General features: G+C 41.3%; 1 protein-coding gene across 4 annotated transcripts; it reads left to right on the top strand.

Moving 5' to 3' along the window:
* The first annotated feature begins 301 nt into the window (after window positions 1–301).
* On the top strand, window positions 302–18979 carry LOC139383251 (guanine nucleotide exchange factor C9orf72-like). 4 transcript variants are annotated; one of them, XM_071127702.1, is made up of 11 exons: window positions 573–944; window positions 1066–1198; window positions 9181–9637; window positions 10570–10665; window positions 13491–13555; window positions 14293–14365; window positions 14663–14779; window positions 15105–15340; window positions 15535–15592; window positions 15717–15826; window positions 15942–18768. In XM_071127702.1, the coding sequence occupies exons 2-11, from the start codon at window positions 1155–1157 to the stop codon at window positions 16126–16128; spliced, it is 1443 nt and encodes a 480-aa protein (XP_070983803.1). In that variant the 5' UTR covers window positions 573–944; window positions 1066–1154; the 3' UTR covers window positions 16129–18768. The 4 variants fall into 4 exon arrangements, with proteins under 4 accessions (XP_070983801.1, XP_070983803.1, XP_070983804.1 ...); XM_071127700.1 differs by lacking the exons at window positions 573–944; window positions 1066–1198 and adding an exon at window positions 302–550 and having other exon boundaries at window positions 15942–18979; XM_071127703.1 differs by having other exon boundaries at window positions 573–1198; window positions 9215–9637.
* Window positions 18980–20258: the final 1279 nt, after the last annotated feature.

Here is a 20258-nt window from a genome sequence, read left to right as displayed (position 1 = left end):
CACCAAAGAACATCAAGACAATTTTACATAACTATGGGTAAGATTGGAGTAAACATGGGCCAGCATCCTTGTAGAACGCTTTGACACCTTGTGGAGTCCATGCCCTGAGGGAGGGGGGTGCAACTCAATATTAGGAAGGTGTTCCTAATGTTTGGTATTCTCAGTGTATGAATCAACCTTCAATATTATTTATTTGTTTTGCATGTAAAATTACATCATCTATCTTAGATATCCATAATATTTCGCTAGACGGCAGTGTGCCTTCACGACATATAATGTAGTGTTGACGAATGAGGAAGTGATTATATTTCTCCGTGTTTTTCTGTTAAAGCAAATAGTATGGATATTCTGACAAGATACATGTCTCTCCGCCCTAACAATGGGAGGGAGAAAGATTTTCCGCTGAATTGGGCCTTTCTCTTCCTCTCTGCTTAACGTTCCCCCGTTTGCACCCCCACACAGTAGGTGGCAGAGTGCACTTTTAACATATGTTTGTGCCGTCATACCACACTATTTATGCGAGCTACAAACCAAATACATTGAGACTTTGGTGAGTAAAGCCTCTCTTTTAAATGCAGATATAATTGAAAATGTTTTCGGACATGCCAGTTTCTATTTACAGCACGTTTACCAACATTATATGTACTAACGTTACAGCTTGGCTAGCTAGCTACTGCTTGTAATGCATACATACGCCTAACTAACTAGTAATGAGTCAGCTAATGGCTCTGTATTAAGATGTGTAGTTCTCCTTTTATGTTTCACATGATTTAAACCCCAGAAAACATTAACCTTGACCACTTGTTGTAGACAGTAACCAAGCCTTTGACCATGACTCTCAGTTCCATTAAACATAGCTCATTGGACAAAGACGTCTTCTGTGGGAGTTTGGTTAAGAGCCGCGACACTCAATCTGAACATTAACAGACGTAGTTTACGCCACGGTAAGGTTTTGGATGTATAAGGACCTTATCTTTCATATCAGCAAGAAGAAAACAAAGGTTACATTGGTACACACCGTGATATGGTTCATGTTCCCACTAAGGCTATATCTCCATGTTACAGCGCTTGTTTACAGAAAATAGACAAGTCAAGAGGTGGCCACTTGTGCTAGTTAGCCATCTAGCATGCACCTGGCTGTGTAGTTTTGTTGGATGGAGGCACCCATAGCTGTATGGATCTGTACAAAACTGCTACAGTAAGTGTATCTATTTTATTTGAAGGATTCGTTCTCGCGGATATGGGTTAAGGGCCATATGTTTCGAAAGCCGTATCGCAAGCAATGATTATTGACGTTTCTAAACGTTAAAACACTGCGTCGGGATTGTAGTTCACACGAGCCAGTCGTGGGCGAAGCTAATGGCTGAAAACTAGGGAGAAGGCAGATTTATTTTGTATTATTTCACCTTTATTTAACCAGGTAGGCCAGTTGAGAACAAGTTTTCATTTACAACTGTGACCTGGCCAGGATGAAGCAAAGCAGTGCGACAAAAACACAGAGTTACACATGGGATAAACAAACGTACAGTCAATTACAGAATAGAACAATCTGTGTACAGTATGTGCAAATGAAGTAAGGAGGTAAGGCAATAAATAGGCCAATAGTGGCGAAGTAATTACAATGTAGCAATTTACACTGGAGTGATAGATGTGCAGATGAGGATGTGCAAGTATAAATACTGGTGTGCAAAAGAGCAGAAAAAAAAATATGGGGATGAGGTTGGTAGTTGGTTGGATGAGCTATTTACAGATGGGCTGTGTACAGCTGCAGCATCGGTAAGCTGCCCTGACAGCTGACGCTTAAAGTTAGTGAGGGAGATAAGTCTCCAACTTCAGTGATTTTTATTTTTTTATTTTTAAAAAAAAAATTTTTTTGTGCAATTAGTTCCAGTCATTAGCAGCAGATAACTGGAAGGAAAGGCGGCCAAAGGAGGTGTTGGCTTTGGGGATGACCAGTGAAATATACCTGCAGGAGCACGGTGGGTGTTGCTATGGTGACCAGTGAGCTGAGATAAGGTGGAGCTTTACCTAGCAAAGACTTATAGATGACCTGGAACCAGTGGGTTTGGCAACGAATATGTAGCGAGGACCAGCCAACGAGAGCATACAGATCGCAGTGGTGGGTAGTATATGGGGCTTTGGTGACAGACTGCATCCAATTTGCTGAGTAGAGTGTTGGAGGCTTTTGTAAATGACAACGTCAAGGATCGGTAGGATAGTCAGTTTTACGAGGGTAAGTTTGGCAGCATGAGTGAAGGAGGCTTTGTTGTGAAATAGAAAGCCGATTCTAGATTTAACTTTGGATTGGAGCGAGAGCGACATCATTGATATATACAGAGAAAAGAGTCGGCCCGATAATTGAACCCTGTGGCACCCCCATAGAGGCTGCCAGAGGTCCGGACAACAGGCCCTCCGATTTGACACACTGAACTCTGTCTGAGAAGTAGTTGGTGAACCAGGCGAGGCAATCATTTGAGAAACCAAGGCTGTCAAGTCTGCCGATGAGGATGTGGTGATTGACAGAGTTGAAAGCCTTGGTCAGATCAATGAATACGGCTGCACAGTAATGTTTCTTATCGATGGCGGTTAAGATATCGTTTAGGACCTTGAGCGTGGCTGAGGTGCACCCATGACCAGTTCTGAAACCAGATTGCATAGCAGAGAAGGTATGGTGAGATTCTAAATAATCTGTTTGTTGACTTGGCTTTCAAAGACCTTAGAAAGGCAGGGTAGGATAGATATAGGTCTGTAGCAGTTTGGGTCAAGAGTGTCCCCCCCCTTTGAAGAGGGGGATGACCGCAGCTGCTTTCCAATCTTTGGGAATCTCAGATGACACGAAAGAGAGGTTGAATAGGCTAGTAATAGGGGTGGCAACAATTTTGGCAGATCATTTTAGAAAGAAAGGGTCCAGATTGTCTAGCCCGGCTGATTTGTAGGGGTCCAGATTTTGCAGCTCTTTCAGAACATCAGCTGACTGGATTTGGGAGAAGGAGAAATGTGGAAGGCTTGGGCGAGTTGCTGTGGGGGGTGCAGTGCTGTTGACCGGGGTAGGAGTAGCCAGGTGGAAAGCATGGCCAGCCGTAGAAAAATGCTTATTGAAATTCTCAATTATAGTGGATTTATCAGTGGTGACAGTGTTTCCTATCTTCAGTGCAGTGGGCAGCTGGGAGGCGGTGTTCTTATTCTCCATGGACTTTACAGTGTCCCAGAACTTCTTTGAGTTAGTGTTGCAGGAAGCAAATTTCTGCTTGAAAAAGCTAGCCTTGGCTTTTCTAACTACCTGTGTATAATGGTTTCTAGCTTCCCTGAACAGCTGCATATCACGGGGGCTGTTTGATGCTAATGCAGAACGCCATAGGATGTTTTTGTGTTGGTTAAGGGCAGTCAGGTCTGGGGAGAACCAAGGGCTATATCTGTTCCTGGTTCTAAATTTCTTGAATGGGGCATGCTTATTTAAGATGGTTAGGAAGGCATTTAAAAAAAATAACCGGGCATCCTCTACTGACGGGATGAGATCAATATCCTTCCAGGATACCCCGGCCAGGTCGATTAGAAAGGCGTGTGTTTCAGGGAGCGTTTGACAGTGATGAGTGGAGGTCGTTTGACCGCTGACCCATTACGGATGCAGGCAATGAGGCAGTGGATGGGCCCGGGTGGACAGAGGCCCACCCAATAGGGAGCCAGACCCTGACAGGCCCACCCAATCAGATTTATGTGGTTTCAGCATTGTTGTGGACTTAGACCATCAAAATTGTATTTTCTATTAAATAAAGTGTACTTTTTTTGTTGTTGGGTGGGGGGGGTGAAAATCTGGAAAACAAGAACTTGATTTTTCACACAGGGTGCCTTTCGCTGGGCGGGCCATTTGGGAACTTTTTTGGCAAAATTTGAGTATACCCACTTCTCCAGGCACCACTACACCACTGTATAGGGCCGATGGAAAGACAGCAGTCACACACAGTATGATGTTAAAAGATAAGCAGTCCATAATAAGCCAGTAGCTCCCGATCATAAGAATACAAAAACACAGCCATTAGGCGTTTCCCAATCAAAATGTACAACTATTACTCCCGTTGCATAAAACAGTTGGCACACAGTAACCAGTGACTTAAAGTAAAACTGACCGCATTTGAACTGCTTTGCAGATATGAAACAAACAGACAATCATAATATCAGTCAAGAGGTTTTAAAAATAGGTTCTATTTGACTCAACGTTCCATGACGTACGCTAAGGCATTGTTGGCAGAATAGATTAATACAGTTCAATGCATGATTAATATTCATCAATACATTTCTTGGTAGTCCAAAAAGTATTTATCAGTTTGTTTGCTGCCTCCATTCGGGATGCACTGTTTCAATGACTCAATGTTCTGGACAAAAACTGACAAATGTAACCAAGGCTGGGAATGTCAATACATTCAAACTAGCAAGGGCAATGATCACAAATCAGTCATAATGTGGCTAATAGGCTAACGTATCTATTTATGTAGCACGCTAAAAACACAGAGCCTAATGTTAGCTTGCTAGCTGCTAGGACACATATGTCAGAGTCAAGGCCCGCGGGCCACATCCGGCCCGCAAGAAGGTTTTTTACGGCCCCTGGGATGATCTTGATTTATTATTAGAACCGGCCCGCAGCAAGCCGGCAGCCCGCAGATCTTTTACACGCACCAATACTACATTTCCCACAATGCAAAGGTGACGCACCGAGCAGTAGGCTGCTTCATTTCAATATTTATTGGCACAGCAGTCGTCAGCATCACAGTAAAATTAACTTTCAGATACCCATCAAAAATGGCAAAACGGAAGGTGGATACTGAGAACCGGGGGTTTCAAACAAGGTGGGAGTCGGAGTATATGTTCACGAAGGTAGCTGGAAAACCTGTGTGTCTTCTGTGTGGAGAAAGTGTGGCGGTACTGAAAGAGTATAATCTGAGACGACATTATGAAACGAAACACGCGGACAAAAACAAGAATATGGACATGGAACAAAGGCTACAAAAGGCAGAGGAATTAAAACGAGGCCTCAAATCTCGACAGGCTAGTTTTATTTTGGCAGAAAAGATCGCTAAATCAGCCCGGCCATTTACGGAGGGGGATTTCATCAAAAACTGCATGATTAAAGTTTGTGACGAAGTTTGCCCAGAAAAAAGGCAACTCTTTTTAAATGTGAGTCTGAGCAGAAACACCATTGCCGAGAGAGTAGACCAGTTGTCCATCAATCTAAAAGAGCAGCTTGTGAAAAAGGGAAAAGATTTTATTGCATATTCCTTGGCTGTGGATGAGAGCACCGACATTTCTGACATTGCCCAGTTGTCAATTTTCATCCGCGGAGTGGACTCCAGCCTAAGCGTGACAGAGGAGTTTTTGGCTTTACGTCCTATGCATGGCACAACTACGGGGCATGATTTGTATGAAGAGGTGTCAAGATGTGTAAATGAGATGGAGCTGCCTTGGGAAAAACTCGTGGGTTTGACAACCGACGGAGCACCTGCGATGTGTGGACACAGGAGCGGACTGGTGGCGAAGATACGGGAAAAGATGCAAGAGGAAAACGCGACAGGTGAGCTGACAGCTTATCATTGTATCATACACCAGGAAGCGTTGTGCGGTAAAGCCTTGAAAATGGAGCATGTAATGAGCATCATCACGCGCACAGTTAACTTTATCAGAGCCAAAGGTTTGAATCACCGCCAGTTCAAGGCATTTCTGACGGAGTTAGAAACGGAGCATGGTGATTTGCCTTATCACACAGAGGTGCGATGGCTAAGCCAGGGAAAGGTGCTTCAAAGATGTTTCGAGCTTCGTGAGGAGATTTGTCTATTCTTGGACAGCAAAGGGAAAGACACAACACAACTCCGAGACGAAATGTTTCTGTGTGAAATGGCTTTTCTGTGTGACATTACGAGTCATCTGAATGCAATAAACTTGCAGCTGCAGGGTCGGGATCGTGTCATCTCTGATATGTACAGTACAGTGAAGGCATTTAAAACCAAACTGACTCTGTGGGAGACGCAGATGCGGAAAGAAAATTTGAGCCACTTTCCCAGCTGCCAGACCATGAAAGAGAAGCTCTCTACCAGTGCGTTCCCGAGCACACAGTTGGCTGATAAAATAGGTATGCTTACCACTGACTTTCGACGCCGATTTGCTGACTTTGAAGCACAAAAAAGCAGGTTGGAACTGCTCGGTAACCCATTTGCTGTTGACGTGGAAAGCTCACCACCAAACCTCCAAATGGAGTTGATTGACCTCCAATGCAATGATGCACTGAGGGAAAAATATGCGGCAGTGGGTGCTGCGGAGTTTGCCCGTTTCCTCCCCGGCACAATGCCCCAGCTGCGCATCCAGGCTGCTCAAACGTTGTCTATGTTTGGCAGCACATACCTGTGTGAACAACTGTTTTCTTTGATGAACCTGAACAAAACATCACACAGAAGTCGACTTACTGCTGAACACCTCCACTCAATTCTGAGGATTTCTTCAGCTCAGAGCCTTACCCCGAACATTGATGAACTTGTGGAAAAGATGGGACACCACCAAGTATCACCCTCAACCTCAAACAAGTGAACATTACTGTGCAATCACATATTTAGAGTTTTTACTCAGTTCAAGTTTAAAAGTTAAAATTTAATATTTGTTTTCACTGCATGTTACTTCTCCTTAAACAAAGTGTTGTTTTTGATTAATAGATTTTTGCACTTTATTTTTTTGTATTTCAATCCAATTATATTTTAAAAATATTTCAGTTGAGTGGATGATAGAAAATTGCTATTATTGTTTTTTCTTTGAAGTAAATTTAGCCCACTTTTGCTAAAATAGAAAATATAGTCTACTGATGGTGCCTTGAATACCGGTTTCTTTCATTTAATGTTCATGTTATGGGGATATTTATATAAAGGAAATTTGTCTTTTGTGTCTGTTGAAAATTAAAGATTACTGACAGAGCCATAAGAAAATATTGCTTTATTTATCTGATCATATTGTAATATATTTGTTAGGTTTTCAGTAGGTTCAATTAGGTTCACTAGACTATATGCGTCATTTAAAAATTTTTCAATGAACATTCGAACAGTCCGGCCCTCGTCTTGTAGCTGATTTTTTTATTTGGCCCTCCGTCCATTTGACTTTGACACCCCTGCGCTAGGAGGATGACATGCCATTGCAGGAGTGGGTGGGTGAGTGACTGACTTTTCCCCTTATTGTTTTTTGGTGGCTATACACTGCTAGAGAAGCAGGTTTCATTTGGTTATTTAGCAAGAACTTGTACAACTATTATATAGTAAGCATATCTCTTGCGTTTGCAAATTCACTCTGACTATCTACTTCGATTTCGGAGCACTCGTCTGTGTGCCAGAGCGCAGAACTGATGAATTTACGAACGCGGAACACCTGCTGAATATGACCGATATCAGTAAACGTAGGGGGGGGGAAGTTATAGTTAGTCAAGAACGCTGTAGATAACATGTAAGCAGCCTAACCAGCTCTACTGCGCGGAGTAAAATGGTCAGAGTGAGGTGTTCTCATTTGTGTCTGGGAGTAGCAAGCTAGTCAACTTTAGCCAGTTAGCTTGGGTGGTTGTTTGGGACAAGCATGCATTGGCAGGCAAGCTACAGAAGGAAGAGTAGGTTACAATTCCCTATGGTTTATCATTGCAATTTTGACGGCCAACTAGACGAAAAAGTTTGGGAGTGTTTATCTAATGTTCCTTCATATAGATTTGAGCTTATCTTGCTCTGGCTTGCTCATAAGAGGAACAGAGAGTCTACCTTTTCATGGTTGTTTGGTCAATAGGACTGTAAAGTTCCAAAATGTAAGAGGACTCCTGTGGTGTTTTACATATTTGCAGAAATCCATTCGGGTGTAGTTTGTGGCTTTTGGCGAATGCGTTCTAATGATCTAAAGTCGCGCTGTTCAACTGCCTGTAAACACACAGTTTAGTTCAAAGTGAATGAAGGCAGCTGCGGGCGGCAAATGGCTTGTTTGTAATGGTCTACTGTCACTCTGATTGGCTACAGCGCACCGGTCTGAGTTTTTTTTTTTATTCGGTTTTATTTGCTGCAGTGTCTATTAATTGTCCAAATGCATGGCCACTTTCCCACTCTATATTGCTATAGAATTTTCACAAATGCCTTCCCAAACATTCTAGGAATTTATGAAAATGACTAAGTGGTCGCTTGTCAGACCATTTTAAAGTGTCCTTCTTTCTGGGGATGTATATGAACATATTTGAGTAAGGTTTCATATTGCTAAAATGCTGTCCGTTCCACTTTAAATGCAACAATGTTTCACATGCACACAAGGTATTTTCAAATAGATGTCTAACAGAAAGCATGCTGCAGTAAAAAAATCCAGTTCCACTCACCAGATGATGATGATCATTAAACTTAACTTATTTTTGAAAGTTATTCTTGAAAAGGGAGAAGCTAACAAATTAGCAACAACATCCTCTTTGATAACACCTGCTGCAGCCGCTGCAAACTAGCTAGCTAGACCTTGTGAAAACTGATGCGCGTTATTGCCCAATGACCTATTGGCCTTCAAGAAGGTAGAAGTTTCTGTACGTTTTTGTAAAAACGGTCCCACTTAAGTCAAAATGTGATTGGTTGATTCTACTGTCACTCCTTCACTTAAGGTTTACACCAGTTGTATTTGGCATATGTGACAAAATATTTGATTTGAATAGCTTCTGATGGCTTAGCCAATGGCTGACTTGGATAGCTAGATTTATCTCCCCAGAGACCAGCACAGAAAAATCCTGATTGGATTTTTTATTTTCTTTTTAGTGTTAAACCTTTCCAACAAAACTAAAGAGATTAAATCAGAACATCATTGAAAGTAATTATAATTATTGTTCCCTGCTTGGGTTAATAATAATTCATAGTGGCTCTATTTTCCCTCAGCATGCATTGTTTCACTATATAGAATCCATATGATCTGAAATATGAACACAGAAATACTGGACATTTTGAACTCTTATTATGGTGGTTTGACAATTACAAACATGGTCTTGACTCTGACTCGATTTGCTCCCGAACACAACACTGGAAAATACACACCAATTTGTTTAATATCTATTTTCTCTTCCTATAAGATAGCTTGAACAATAAATAGATGTATAATTCTACCAGCCAGGTGTGATCTACGTTCCACCTTTCTGGTCTTCCAACCCACCCCCAGGTACAGTAACAACATGTCTTCTGGCCCACCTCAGTCGCCCGCAGTGGCTAAGACAGAGGTGACTGTCGAAGGAGAATGCCCTCTCCTCGCCGCCACCTTTGCCTACTGGGACAACATCCTAGGCCCGCGAGTGCGCCACATCTGGGCTCCCAGGTGTGAGCAGCCGCTGTTGCTGAGTGACGGTGAAGTCACCTTCCTGGCCAATCACACGCTGAACGGGGAGATTCTGCGCAGCGCCGAGTGTGGAGCGGTGGACGTCAAGTTCTTTGTCCTAGCTGAGAAGGGCGTCATCATTGTCTCGCTGATCTTTGACGGCGAGCTGAAGGGTGACAAGAACACGTGTGCCCTGTCCATTATTCTTCCACAGACAGAGCTGGCCTTCTACCTGCCCCTGCACACTGTCTGTGTGGAGAGGCTCAAACACATAATCCGCAAGGGACGCATCTGGATGCAGAAAGTAAGTGTTCAGATTTTAAGTTCCAAGTCTATCCCCTACTAGGCCACCCCCTTAAGGTGTGACCGGTTAAAGGAAATATTCATAGCCTGTTATACATTAAAAAGTATAAGTAAGTTCTTAGTATGTGAGGATCTTAAAACATCTAAGGTTATAAAGATGCATTCAGTATTAGTTGACAGAGATTGATAACATTCATATAATTGTGTTAAAGTTCAAATCCGTCAAGCGTACAAAGGGTACGAATTGTGAGTAATGTGTAAACGTTATATTGATTACTTTATTTTGTGGTGCCTAAAAGTGTTAATCTGTGATCTACGAAATGCTCTTAATCTATGAGCCGGAGATCGATTGCTCTGGTCTCCACCCATATTCCTGGGGAAATCGGTCTTTTCTCATTGAACTAAAAGTTTAATTGAGAATACAACACCGTATCACTCGTGATTATTTCTCCCCTGTTTTCAGGTATGTTATTGATGATAAAGAAGAGTAATTTAAATGTAATAACTCGCTAACATGTCAAGAGTGTTTAAGGTGTGTCTTAGTAATGTCTTGAGGAAGTTAGAGTTAAGTTTGAAGAGAGTAATATTAGCCCTGCTCGGTTGTAGTGAAGAATAGCATCGTACTGAGAGTAGCTGCCATTTTATGTCGATTGTGAATGAACATGTGCATTGTTAATAGGATATTATGCTGTGTTATTTGTATAATGGTTTTTCTGTTGTTTTGTAATGTGTTACTTTTTTGAAATGAACTAAAATTTGAATTGAGAATACAACACCGTATCACTCTCGTGATTATTTCTCCCCTGTTTTCAGGGGCGTAACAAAGGCAGTGTTTCTCAATTCATCACTAGGGAAATTGATTTATCATTATAGGCCAGTACTATCACCTGAATCACCTAGCCTGCCATGCCGGTATTTGTCATTGACATACAGGGTTACAACATCATTTCTGTGCTGACATCAGAGATTGTCCCCATCATGGAGCTGCTGTCCTCCATGAAGACACACAGTGTCCCAGAGGACATAGATGTGAGTATCAGAAGCCATCGTGCACATTTGGCAACACTTTCATCGTGCAAAAAATATAGTAAAGCTCATTATACTCTGCAGACCCATTTATGTTGCAACTTTGCTTTTAACAGTTAGTGGGGTCTGAAATTGACAACATTGATGAAGATTAGCAAAAATTACTGAATAAAATGAATAATTCAAATACTGTATACTATATTGTATGCTCAAAAAAAAGGGAAATATTTTTTTACTAATACAATTTCTGAGATTTGGAGATTTTTAACTATTGACACCCCTGTCTTCAATACCTCACCTTGCAAGGATAACGGCACTGAGCCTTTTTATAAAATGCTTTGAGTTGGAGAACACATTGGGATGGATCTTAGACAATTTCTCCTTCCAGATCCTTGATATCTTACATCTGGGTTAATGGACTGGACTGTCCTCTTCAACAGGTTTTCAATCAGACCTGGGCAGGGGGGCTGGCTAACAACTGATGAGAGTGTGAAATAACACAAGCGTAGACCAAAATGGACCTTTCTCATACGCATGGACAAAGGATATTAAGGATCTGGAAGAATTCTGTATGGAGGAATGGTCTAAGATCCCTCCCAATGTGTTCTCCAACTCATAAAACATTTTAGAAAAAGGCTCCATGCTGTTATCCTCGCAAGGTGAGGTATTGAAAACGGGTGTCAATCATTTTTACCCCTACCTTTTTGAGAAAGATTATTACTTGTAAAACAAAATCTCTTCTCTGAGCAATTATGTTAGTATAATATACACTGCTCAAAAAAATAAAGGGAACACTTAAAACAACACAATGTAACTCCAAGTTAATCACACTTCTGTGAAATCAAACTGTCCACTTAGGAAGCAACACTGATTGACAATTAATTTCACATGCTGTTGTGCAAATGGAATAGACAACAGGTGGAAATTATAGGCAATTAGCAAGACAGCCCCAATAAAGGAGTGGTTCTGCAGGTGGTGACTACAGACCACTTCTCAGTTCCTATGCTTCCTGGCTGATGTTTTGGTCACTTGAATGCCGGCGGTGCTTTCACTCTAGTGGTAGCATGAGACGGAGTCTACAACCCACACAAGTGGCTCAGGTAGTGCAGTTCATCCAGGATGGCACATCAATGCGAGCTGTGGCAAGAAGGTTTACTGTGTCTGTCAGCGTAGTGTCCAGAGCATGGAGGCGCTACCAGGAGACAGGCCAGTACATCAGGAGACCTGGAGGAGGCCGTAGGAGGGCAACAACCCAGCAGCAGGACCGCTACCTCCGCCATTGTGCAAGAAGGAGCACTGCCAGAGCCCTGCAAAATGACCTCCAGCAGGCCACAAATGTGCATGTGTTTGCTCAAACGGTCAGAAACAGACTCCATGAGGGTGGTATGATGGCCCGACGTCCAGAGGTGGGGGTTGTGCTTACAGCCCAACACCGTGCAGGGCGTTTGGCATTTTCCAGAGAACACCAAGATTAGCAAATTCGCCACTGGTGCCCTGTGCTCTTCACAGATGAAAGCAGGTTCACACTGAGCACATGTGACAGTCTGGAGATGCCGTGGAGAACGTTCTGCTGCCTGCAACATCCTCCAGCATGACCGGTTTGGCGGTGGGTCAGTCATGGTGTGGGGTGGCATTTCTTTGGGGGGGCCGCACAGTCCTAAATGTGCTCGCCAGAGGTAGCCTGACTGCCATTAGGTACCGGGATGAGATCCTCAGACCCCTTGTGAGACCATATGGTGGTGCGGTTGGCCCTGGGTTCCTCCTAATGCAAGACAATGCTAGACCTCATGTGGCTGGAGTGTGTCAGCAGTTCCTGCAAGAGGAAGGCATTGATGCTATGGACTGGCCCGCCCGTTCCCCAGACCTGAATCCAATTGAGCACATCTGGGACATCATGTCTCGCTCCATCCACCACAGACTGTCCAGGAGTTGGCGGATGCTTTAGTCCATGTCTGGGAGGAGATCCCTCAGGAGACCATCCGCCACCTCATCAGGAGCATGCCCAGGCGTTGTAGGGAGGTCATACAGGCACGTGGAGGCCACACACACTGAGCCTCATTTTGACTTGTTTTAAGGACATTACATCAAAGTTGGATCAGCCTGTAGTGTGGTTTTCCACTTTAATTTTGTGTGACTCCAAATCCAGACCTCCATGGGTTGATAAATTTGATTTCCATTGATAATTTTTGTGATTTGTTGTCAGCACATTCAACTATGTAAAGAAAAAAGTATTTAAAAAGAATATTTAATTCATTCAGATCTTATTTTAGTGTTCCCTTTATTTTTTTGAGCAGTGTAATCCCCCCCCCCCCTGTTCTGAGCATACACATTTTTAGCTATACTGTATTTTTTTAGTCATTTTTGCTCATCTTTATCAAAGCTGTCAATCATTTCTGACCCCACTGTATGTCCATGAGAAGGAGACTATTATGCCTGCAGTTCACTGTCACATTTATCACATGCGTATCCAAGAATGATATCCATCTAGTTTCACTGATATGTTAAGTCTTGCACAGCTTTCATTACCAGGCAAAAACCCCAGTTGAAAATGAAACTAAAACTTCAAAGCCTCCACAATTTCTGTGGAAAAGAAAGCTGAAGGTTCTAACCAATGAGGCTCCACTGAAGCTTTAATTATATTTTTGATGTTCATCAATGAGATGTGCAAAGTCACACACAATTCCACAATAATTTGAGGATTAGACTACTCAAATTCGGGCAATAACTACTCTGTCTCACCACTGTTACAGTAGGCAAACATTTTTATCTTGTTTTTCATATTGAGGACTATTTCACCAAATAACTCTTGTTTGTTCCAACTGTGTTAGATCAAGGACACCATCCTAAATGATGACGACATTGGAGACAGCTGCCATGAAGATTTCCTGCATAAGTAAGCACTTTTATTGTAGGCTTATCTGCTTCATTCTGAAAATTGGAAGCATCTGCCTGTAAGTTGTTTACCTGTTTTTTAAATTGTATTATATATATTTTTTTACAGTACCCAGAACCATTCTGTGACTATTTAACCATAGGAAAAGTATAAATACTGCAATGCAGTGTTGACTAAATTGAGCTCTGAGACTAAGTAATCTCTATTAACTAATGTTGCCAACAAGTGGAAAACCCTGCACATTATCAAGAAACAACCTTGAGTGCCCCTGCTTTTCTTTTTGTGGGATAGTCACAGGGTTAAAAAAAATGTTTTACTCTCCTTCAGGTTAACAGCTTTTCTCTCCTTTTTATCCAAACTGGGCAGGTCCATTAGGTACACATTGCTTACCTTGCACACTATATTTGTGATGAGATTGTAGTTATCAGCGGAATGCAGTTATGCACCCCTTGACAAATCTGTCTAAACATCATTATCTTAACTGCCTGTGGCGATGACAAATACACTGCAAGTCATAATTTCTTTACTCAGCTTTTAAGTGTTCTTGCAGTAGTCAGGAAACACTTATGTCACTTTAGAGACCTATATTAAAGTAATGTTTTTATGACAAACACGTGGACACATTTTAATACATTTTAATGTTGCTCATGTTCTCATTGTGCTAAATGAATATCAAATCACTTCCTTGTCATTAATTTAAAAAAATACACACAAATGAAATTGCCTTCGTCTCTCAGGGCCATCAGTTCTCATCTCCAAACGTGTGGCTGCTCCATGGTGGTCGGAAGCAACCCAGACAAAGTCAACAAGGTACTGACAGGCTGCCAATACTCTGTGCTTAACACATACATACATGCATACATTGGCTACTGTATCAGCATATGCATTCACACTCATGCATACAGTAGTTGTTTAAAAAATGTTCTATACACAGGCATGTCTGCATATGTTATTGTATCTACAAAAAAATTGCAGCATACACAATCTGACATTACAGGTTAACACGCGCACACACCCACACTCTCATCCAAATCCTCTCTCCCTCACTAAAATGCGGATGTGTTGTGAGGTATTCCACATTGATATTTGTGTTTTCTTGTGCTCTAGATAGTGCGAACACTGAGCCTTTTCCTCACCCCTGCTGAGAGGAAGTGCTCTCGGCTCTGTAAAGCTGACTCCTCTTTCAAGTACGACACAGGACTGTTTGTACAAGGCCTCCTCAAGGTACCACGCCACTCTAAATTACAGTTCTCTAATGCTGGTCCTGGAGAGCCAGTGGATGTGCAGGCAATTGTTGTATATATTTTTTTAGCACTAACGCACTAAAAACAATCTTCGGTCCAATGTGTTCAATGAGGGTTACTTAATTTAGTTTTCTCACATCTTGATTATCCCATTGTAAGTGCATGCAAATTAATAGTCATGCAAAGTAAGTATTTTATTTCAAACCAAGGCCTCAAAAAATGAACAAAAGGTTATAGCTCAACAGACTGCCAGTTTGGCATTGTGATCCCCCTCATTACTCTCCCCCTCCTTTCTCCAAACCAAGGACTCCACGGGCAGCTTTGTCTTGCCCTTCCGCCAGGTGCTGTACTCGCCCTACCCGACCACGCACATCGACGTGGACATCAACACGGTGAAGCAGATGCCACCCTGCCATGAGCACACGTACAACCAGCGCCTCTACATGCGCTCGGAGCTCAGCACACTCTGGAAGGCAGCCAGCGAGGATGACATCGCCCCCGACGCTGTCATTCACACCGATGAGTCCTTCACCCCCAACCTGTATGCTTTCTTCTCTCCTGTTCTGTTATTCCAATTAAATTGGAATTACCTGTGTTTATTTAGATGCCTTAACAGCATTGATTGATTTATTTCATATGTATCAAATTTGTATGTCTTGTTTACATTAACATTCATGAAAGATGTGGATGTTAATTCTGTTTTTGTGACCACTAAAAGCTCTACTCTTTTCTCAGAAATATTTTTCAGGATGTTATGCATAAAGACACTCTGGTGAAGTTATTTATAGATGAGGTAAGACACCAGAAAAAAGGAAGCAACAATATTTGTGGTGCTGAAAAATGGTCTCCTCATATGTCGGCCTTTTGTTGGCTTATCAGGGCCAACAATAATAGTTGATTCTCGGTGTTGTTCCCAGGTGTTCATGCTGAAGCCAGGCCTCAATCTGCGAAGTACTTACTTAGCCCAGTTCTTGCTGATCCTTCACAGGAAGGCTCTCACGCTACTCAAATACATTGAAGATGAAACGTAAGTTACCTCCCGCTATGGAAGCAGATGTAATTGGTTTCAATAGGACTTTTGTCCCAGCACAGCAGGACACCGTGTAATACAACTTTTTTATGTTTGAATTCCCCACCCTCAGGCAAAAGGGAAAGAAGCCTTTCCGCTCCTTGCGCAGCTTGAAGACAGACCTCGACCTGATGGTGGAAGGCGACCTGAATATTGTCATGGCTTTTGCTGAGAAGCTGAGGGCTGGACTGCACTCCTTTGTATTTGGGAAGCCATTCTACACCAGTGTACAGGAGCGAGACGTGCTCATGAGTTTTTGACTCTTTTACTCTTATCCTCATGACTTATGTTTGTTTCTTATCTTTAATTATTTCTTATTATTGTAGCATTGTCAATAAGGAACCTGCAGGTAAGCATTTCATTGGACCGTGTATACCAAGGTTATTATAGTAAACTAAAATTGTAAAAACAATATAGTAAACAAATAATAACATATGCTGAAACGTATAATTGACTGCAAAACGAACTAAAATGGAAGCCATCATAAATTATTTGTTTATTTCCCCTTCTAAACAAATCTAATACGATGTAACCTTTTTTTCTAATGGGGTTTTTGAGCTTCTGAATATGGTGGTTAAGTACTGCCAGTAGATGCTGACGTTTCAAATAGGTTTAGTTTGTGCATTGCTATCACTAGCTAACAGGGAAGAAATCTGAGGGCAAGAGCAGAGCCGGACTGGGCTAAGCTAGAACAGCTTGTAAAGTTGGAGCCGTTCACAATCTACAACGACAAACTTCAGACTGACAGCTAGTTGCTGTCTGATGTGGTGCCGTGCCTTCTCACTTGCAATCTACTACTACTGGGGGAGAGAGTGAGAAAGTCACCTCTAGCAAGGATGGCTGTTTATCCTAAGCTGTGGCACTGGATCTGGTTTCTGCCCCTGCATCCCAAGAGTTTGTGGAGAGAATATTCTTTGTCCTTGGGCAACTGTCATCAGGCTTGAGAAACCGAATGACCACCTCTCTGGAACGCAGTCTTCTTGAAGATGAACCAGAATCTTGTTTGGTGGAGCAGAAACACACACAAGCTGGCTGGCTTTGAACTGATAGATTTGTGAATGTGTTGCTTATGTTTTTGCTGTTGCAGCCATTTTTATTAACCTATTTGAAGGGCTTAGTCAGTGATACATGTTTAATATTACATAAACATAACATGTCAAATGTGCCATGACTTCATTTGTTTTTTTCCTTTCTGTTAGGTAAAGGTACTCGATTCTTATATCTGCTACTAAATTTTAAAAAGCATTGGATTTGTGTTAACATGGGCAAGAGTTTCCTTCCACCATAATTCTTGCACCAGTCTTGGTGTTTATCCTTTTAAATCCAAGTCACATTAGGATTGATTTATAATTTAAACCTAACCAAACTATCTCCTGGACATGGAGTTGTATGGAGTCCTCTAGTGTAGGGTTTCCAAATCTCGGTCCTGGGCCATAGACTTGATCCCTCTTGATGAACCGGTTGGAGTCATGATAGCCGGGTGATCGGGTGGGATCAGCCAATTAAGTTTACTTGTTAAGAAGAAAATGTACTATTTCAATATGGAGGTGGCCTCAATGGTGGCCATTGTGATACAAAGATGTTAGGCCTATCACGTTACGTATTACTGCCCCCCCCCCCGCAAGAAGTTACACCCCCCCCCCCAAACTAACTATAGACCTACAACACAAATGGCTCCTGTTTTTATCAAACAAACTAAAGAAAAACTAGTAAACCAAGTCTGATCTAACAAACTAAACTGAATTTCAAATTAAAAACAATAGAAATAACATAAAATTACAAAACTATAATAACCTTGACGTATACCATGCGTATCCTGTACATATGACTAATAAAACGTAACTATCACGTCTTGAAATGGGTAAGACATTTACATGTGATTTGTCCAAAAGCTGCCTTTTATTAGGGAGAGATTTTCTGTCCACTAAACAGTGTTTGAAATGTGCAAAAACAATACAGAATTTCCAAAGGTCCACATTTCAGATGTTGAATTTTTGGAGGATCTCTGTCCCATTTAAAAGTCCAAACACTCAATGTCTTATTGAAAGTGTGAGTCTGGTGTCTTCAGTGTCTGTGTGGTACAACGAGCACTTGGCGGGACTTCTTTATTTATGAAACTTGAATGTTTGGATAACTTTCATATCAATGTTAGCACACTGATTGTACAACATGTTTAATTACATGGAGGAAATCCAGAGTTAATGTAGTCTTTCTGTTGACTGACAGACTAGAACAGCCATGTCTAGGTCATGAACCATAATTGCCCTTTTCAGTGCCAATACTTCACGCTTACATGGTAGCCAATTGTAGAGCTTTAGGTTGGCAAAATGATAATTACAAGAGGGACAACTTCATCTGATGCACGTATGGTCAACACACCCTCTGGTTTTGTTATAATGAACCATTTGCATGGGATATGGTCTGTAGTCTTGAATTTGAGCACATTGCAATTACGGATATGTACTGTAGGTCTGAGCATGCATGCTGATTGTTGACAAGAGACAGGTTATTTTTAGTAATTCTTTTTCACATGTACATCTTGATGTGTATAGAATGAATTATTAACTTAACTTATGAGGTATAATGTGATACACCAGGCCATATCATATCGGTATCATGTCTTACCATACTTGTTATCATATAGTTGCCATTTGATGACATGATTCTAAATGCATCTTAATGTTTTATCGTATAGCATCTTTGACTCATCAACTTTGATTCAGGTGGCCTTAACTTATTTTCTCACAAACTTTCATTGGCAGATGTGGTTTATGGCGTATGCCAATGAAACCTTAATATTGTTCACCCCACTGGCCTTCATGCTGATGCAGTGTTCAAATTTTATTCTAACATTTGTCAATGCATCCATGATGATGATAAATAAATGTGTCAATACAAAATGGTATGCATATTTACTCAAATTAGTTTACACATTTACTGGTCTTACAGAATGTGCATAGAAACGATGTCTAAATGATTTTACTTATGTAAATAAGGCATCCTTTTTATTTTTAATACATTTGTAAAAATGTTTAACCTGTTTCACTTATTAGGGGGTATTGTGTGTAGATTGAGGAAAAACATTAATTTAATAAAATGTTAGAATAAGGCTATAATTTAACAAAATGCGAAAAAGGTCAAGGGGTCTGAATACTTTCCAAATGTGCTGTAAACAGTACATTACATAAGACAATGTAAAAAGACATTGTGATTGTAAGATCAAACATTTCTTCCATAATCGCATTAGATCAGGGATCATCAACTAGATTCAGCCGCGGGCCAATTTTTTTCTTGATCAGATAGCTGGGGGGCCAGATTGACCGCAAGAAACTTTGATTACATTTGAGGACATTGCCTTGCTTAGGGTGCCGTCTTTCGGATGGGACGTTAAAACAGGTGTCCTGACTGTGGTCATTCAAAATCCCATGGCACTTATTGTAAGAGTAGGGGTGCCTGGAGAAGTGGGTATAGTTCAAACATTTCATACATAAACGCATTAGATCAGGGATCATCAACTAGATTCAAAATAGCCTATAGCCAAAATCCCACTATAGAAACGTGGAGGAAATTATTTTTTTGCGTTCCCCTGTTCTATTGATTTAATTTCAACTTTATTTCATTGTCTAGCAGCCAAAGGCATTATCCTAATCATATTAGCAACCCATGATAGTTGTTGCATCTTTAAATCCCCCTTCTTTCTAACGGATATTTCCATCTGTCCTTGAAACCACTTGCATGTGCGGTGCGAATTTTAGAACGGTATTTTCCCGCAAATTGTATTTTGGAACGTTGACGCTTAGACCTACTGCCGTGTGTACATTTCCGCGACTAATTAAGACATAATAGTTTATCAACATGTTAAGCTAAACATTCCGATCTGTTCTATCAGCCCTATTGATTGATACGCGTATACCTTCACTACTTTGATAAGTATCAGTGGCTACACTGAAAAATAAGCGTTTATACCTGATTATACCCGCCACTACAATATTGGGGTGTTCACCCTGGTCTCATGGCTAAATTCCCAACCTAGCCACCTAATCATCCCCCTCATTCCTAAATGACATATATCACTCCTTACCTCGCCACCTGATGTATGGTGAGCGTTCTGGAACAAAAAATGATTGCCATGCATATGCATCACTGAAGTGTGTGCTACACATTGTGATGGTGGATGAGGGGAGTTTCCCCCTACTATGTAAAGCAATTTGAGTACCTCAGCTGGTAGAAAGTGCTATATATATAGAGCACTTTTTGGATTTTTATATAAAAATCCAATCAATTATTATTTTTATATAAAAATCCAATCAATTATGATTTATATACAATCACATGTCTCTTATGCCTAGGACTATTTGGGAACATATTTCCCAATTTAAAAATAAATTGG

This window comes from Oncorhynchus clarkii, chromosome 25 (assembly GCF_045791955.1).
Source record: "Oncorhynchus clarkii lewisi isolate Uvic-CL-2024 chromosome 25, UVic_Ocla_1.0, whole genome shotgun sequence".
Lineage (NCBI taxonomy): Eukaryota > Metazoa > Chordata > Actinopteri > Salmoniformes > Salmonidae > Oncorhynchus > Oncorhynchus clarkii.
The sequence above is the reverse complement of the archived record's forward strand: the minus strand, read 5'-3'. Positions and strand labels throughout refer to the sequence as shown.